Source organism: Terrapene carolina, unplaced genomic scaffold (assembly GCF_002925995.2).
Source record: "Terrapene carolina triunguis isolate 2854851 unplaced genomic scaffold, T_m_triunguis-2.0 Scaffold359, whole genome shotgun sequence".
Classification (NCBI taxonomy): domain Eukaryota; kingdom Metazoa; phylum Chordata; order Testudines; family Emydidae; genus Terrapene; species Terrapene triunguis.
In genome coordinates, this window is record NW_020664710.1 from 45834 (window position 1) to 50368 (window position 4535).

A 4535-nucleotide genomic window follows, 5' to 3' on the forward strand; every position below is an offset into this window, starting at 1 on the left:
CCTGGCTCCCAGTGCCCCCCTGCTCTAACCACTAGACCCCACTCTTCCTTAGATTAATAGTAAGCCGAATTCCAAGCAGGGGCTGACCATACCAGCCTTTCAGCTCTTAGGGGAGGAGGGCCCTAGTCACGGTGGGAAGGTTTCTCCCCACCACCCAACGTTTTCTCACCTGGGCCTGGGTTTTGACAGCGCTGTCCGATGTTTCCAATCCATTCTTCCTGGCAGTTTGTGACGGTCGAGTGTCTCGGTGGATATTTTCTGAACTTTCTATAAACAAACCAACCAACCAAAAAAAAATTCATGGACTTGACTGTTCTTAAAAGAACACCCTCTTTCCGTTCAAAAAAAGAAAAAGAAAAAAGAAAAAGTCCCTTCCCTTAAATGATTAGTGCTTTGAGAGCCACCGATGAAAAGCACTGGGGATTATTTATTATTATTTATTTGGGAAAAATGCATTTCCTTTCCATCCTGGATATTATTTATTATGGTCACAGGCCAGGAAAGCCCCAACTCTGCTCTGCTTGACAGGTCTATACAAGAGAGCTACCCTGGTTTAATTCAGGGCTTGTCTACACTTGAAACACTACAGCAGCAGTGCTTCAGAGTAAACACTACCTACATCAAGAGGAGAGGTTCTCCCATCGTGGTAGGCAATCCACCTCCCCAAGAGGCAGTAGCTAAGTCAACAGAAGAATTTTTCCGTCAACCTAGGTACTGCCCCTCGGGGGGGTGGATGAACTACAGCGATGGGAGAACCCCTCTCATCACGGTAGCGTCTACACTGAAGCGGTAAAGCGGAGCAGCTGCAGCATTTTCAGTGTGGACGTGGCCTTAGTAAGACTGGTGCAATCCCCTACTTCAGTTTCAGGGTGGGGTTATTCTGGTTCCGCTTAAACCAGCTCCTGAGGGCTTGTCTCCACGTGAACGCTGCACCAGTATAATTTAAGACTGGTCTTTAAATGGACATTAAACCAGCAAGCGGCTGCGTACACGGCTGTGTCAGAAAGTGGTGGGCCCAGTTTATTATTAAAGTTGCAGGTTTGACGCAGGCACACCAAAACCGGAACTCCCCCCCCCATGTCCAGCCCTGTTCCCGCCTCTACGCCCCACATCCAGCCCCGCACCCCCCACCCAGGGTCCCGGGGAGGGAGTTGCCATCACACCTCTGTGTACCTACACCACCTAGCATAATGGGGCCCTGGGGCTCCCAGGGGCTACTGTAATACACCTAATAAATGATCCTGTCTCAAAGACCTTATAGTCTAAATACAGATCATACAATAGAGATAATAAATAGGGATGCACCAGTATTACTGCATCAGCATTAGGGCTTTGTATTGCTTTAACTAGGCTGGTACGGTTAGAGCGCTACCGCTATTGGTTAGCCTAATCGAGGTGGGCGCTGTCTACACACAACAGCCGTGCCATTTTAGCCACACTGGCACAGTTCGAACGGTGCAGCTCCTCCCCGTGAGTTATACTGATGTAAACAGTCTGCAGAGGCACTAATGGAAACTGGGCAACTGACTTCAAATGCTCTCGCTAAGGGAACGTCCCACTGAGTTCTACAGTGAGTCACAGCTGAAAGGGTTAATCTCAGGTGATGATGGGCTCCCTGCTAAGAGCAGAGGGAACTTTGCCTGTGATTTCCTCAGGAGCAGCAGGACCCAGTCCTCTGTCACAGGGCGGCCGGCCCCTTTAAGGGAGATGCGTCCAGCCCCACCTGTCACATAATTAGCTCACCTCCCTAGGTGGGGAAAATGAGAAAAGTCACATGACCAACAGGTCATGTGGCTAAATCAGGCTCCTGGGGTAGAGATGAGGCAAGGAGGCGGAATGGGGAAACGTGGGATTTTAAATTCTCATCTGACAAAACTAAGGGAACAATAGTCACTAAAAGGAAAATTGAACGAGATTGAAGTTGTATCTATATGGGCCGCAAAGAAGCGTAGTTAAAAGCTTCAAATTTTTACAGGTGATATTTAGCAGCAAGCTCACACGGAAGGAGCATATTGAAAATAACAGAGACAAGGCAGAATCAACCTACTTAAAAGTATTTCTGGAACTTCCCAGGGTGGAGAGCAGCAGTAACGCTGCACAGAACGCTAATAAGACCAGTTACTGATTACGGTGCCAGGATTTCAGTTCGGCATCAAAAACCAATTTGAGAAGGCTTGACTCAATCCAAGCTCAGCAGACTGTAGCATACTGCATGTGGTGCCTTCATCACAACGCCGCTGTGAACGGCAGATAGCTGGGGGTGAAATGCCCATTACTTTAAGAATGAAGCTTTTAGATGTAGCCTTTGGGGCTAACATCATTGGAAACAGTGAAGAGAAACACTAAGCTAATATATGATGAATGCTGGGAATTAAATGGTCGACGTGCAGGGCAAAAAACTCAAAATGCCTCATGTTAAAGCGTGGACAAAGGATCTTAGCATAAAGACCCAGAGGAGGTTGAAATCTGTAGCTTTGGGAAAATGCATTAACATTGGAAAATTATACCTTCGGAGGTAGATACAGAATTGTCTAGTGAAACTGAAACAGGAAAATATAGCAAATCAATACGTCTGTGATAAGTAGGGGGGAGGGATAGCTCAGTGGTTTGAGAATTGGCCTGCTAAACCCAGGGTTGTGAGTTCAATCCTTAAGGGGGCCATTTAGGGATTTGGGGATTTAGTTGGGGATTGGTCCTGCTTTGAGCAGGGGGTTGGACTAGATGACCTCTTGAGATCCCTTCCAACTCTGATATTCTTTGATACTAGCTACTGCCAAAAATGTATGCTGCCGGCTCCAAAGATGTGGGAACAGGAAAAGTGGGAACAGGAGTCTGCCTTCCTGCATGTGGAATCAAGAAAGGTGTAGAGCTATCAAACTTTGGGGCCGTTTCAAAGGCTGAACTGGCAGTGAAAATATTGGCGTTCAATTGGATCATAGATGTTCGCCCAGCCGCTGTGGTCCTCCTGTCCGATTCCTTAACAGGACTCCTGGCGATCAGAAACCACTCTTCGGAGAGCGGCAAGGCGCCATGTAATGAAACGTTACCGTTAACAACAGAATGGATGAAGCTGGGTGTAATCACAGTGATAGCACGGATCCCAGCGCACGAAGGGGTGGTGGGCAATGACAATGTGGCAAAAAATGCCGTTAAACACGAGCAAGTTGATTTAGACACCCCTGTAAGTAAACTGGAGTTTAAAAATCTAATTAAAAACGAGTTAACGGCAGGAAATATGGGCCCAAAGAAACAAAGGGGAAAAGATGCTGTGAAAAGGTTGTCACAAGGAGAGAAAAAAATTGTTCTTCTTAACCTCTGAGGGCAGGACAAGAAGCAATGGGCTTAAATTGCAGCAAGGGAGGTTTAGGTTGGACATTAGGAAAAACTTCCTCACTGTCAGGGTGGTTAAACACTGGAAGAAATTGCCTAGGGAGGTTGTGGAATCTCCATCATTGGAGATTTTTAAGAGCGTTAGACAAACCCCTGTCAGGGATGGTCTAGATAATACTCAGTCCTGCCATGAGTGCAGGGGACTGGACTAGATGACCTCTCAAGGTCCCTTCCAGTCCTGTGATTCTATGAAACGTGCCCAAGAGTCGAAAATACTCATGTACTCCAAGGCCCTGAGAGAATGAGTGAAGTGGCTCTATTTAGAATTTTAACTGGTCACTGTGGCTCAAACAGTAATTTCTTTCTAATAAACAAACATGAAGACAGAACAGGCAAGGTCCAGGAAAGAGGTGATCAACTCCTTTGGGAGTGCAGAAGGTACCATTGAAAGGGGATATACAGAAAACTTTAAGTATCTTTAAGTATCCAGACCTTTAAGTATCCAAATTTTCACTGCAACACCTAGTAAGCGCATCAGGAAAACGGAGACCTATTAAAAGCAACACTGCAATTCTTAAAGGACGCTGGGGAAGGGGAAAGACTTGAATTATTTCTGGTGTCCAGTGCTTGGCCGTCATAGGCCAGGGCTACCCTAAAAAGTTCTGTCGAGCCAGCTACGTCGCTTAGGGGTGTGAAAAATCCACCCCGCCGAGTGACACGGTGAAGCAGACCTAGCCCCCGGCAAAGACAGCGCTAGGTCGGTGGAAGGGTTCTTCCTCCCGTGGCGGTGGATTAACGTCAGCGACAAGAGAGCCCCTCCCATCGCTGTCGCGAGGGTCTATGCTGAGGCGCATCAGTGGCGCAGCTGCCGTGGGTTAAGCTTTGGCAAAAAGCCTGTGAAGACTCAGAAGAAGGAGAAGGGTGACTCAAAGGAGGAGGGGGGCTGCATGAGCTGCTCTGCACGGAGCGACCCCACCAGATCCCAGCCAGAGAGCCCAGGGGTGCAGCCTGCAGGCAGCAGGAGCCTGGTAGGGAGACCAGAGAGCAAGTCTGCTGCTGACGCAGTGGGGACAGGACGGCTGGAGCTGGGACACCGGACGGGGAGGGCCATGCTCCGAGGTGGCACCGAGCATTCTTCCCGTCAGCTGCTCGGCTGGCTGGCTCTTGCTCACATGCTCAGGGTCTAACCAATCGCTGCCATATGT

General features: G+C 48.4%; 1 protein-coding gene across 1 annotated transcript in view; it reads right to left on the bottom strand.

Moving 5' to 3' along the window:
- Positions 1-4535, bottom strand: part of RFX5 (regulatory factor X5) — a 17377-nt gene that overhangs the window by 1801 nt on the left and 11041 nt on the right. The window contains exon 10 of the mRNA XM_026657839.2: positions 170-267. Within this exon, the coding sequence (XP_026513624.1) occupies positions 170-267 (98 nt within the window). The remainder of the gene's footprint in view (positions 1-169; positions 268-4535) is intronic.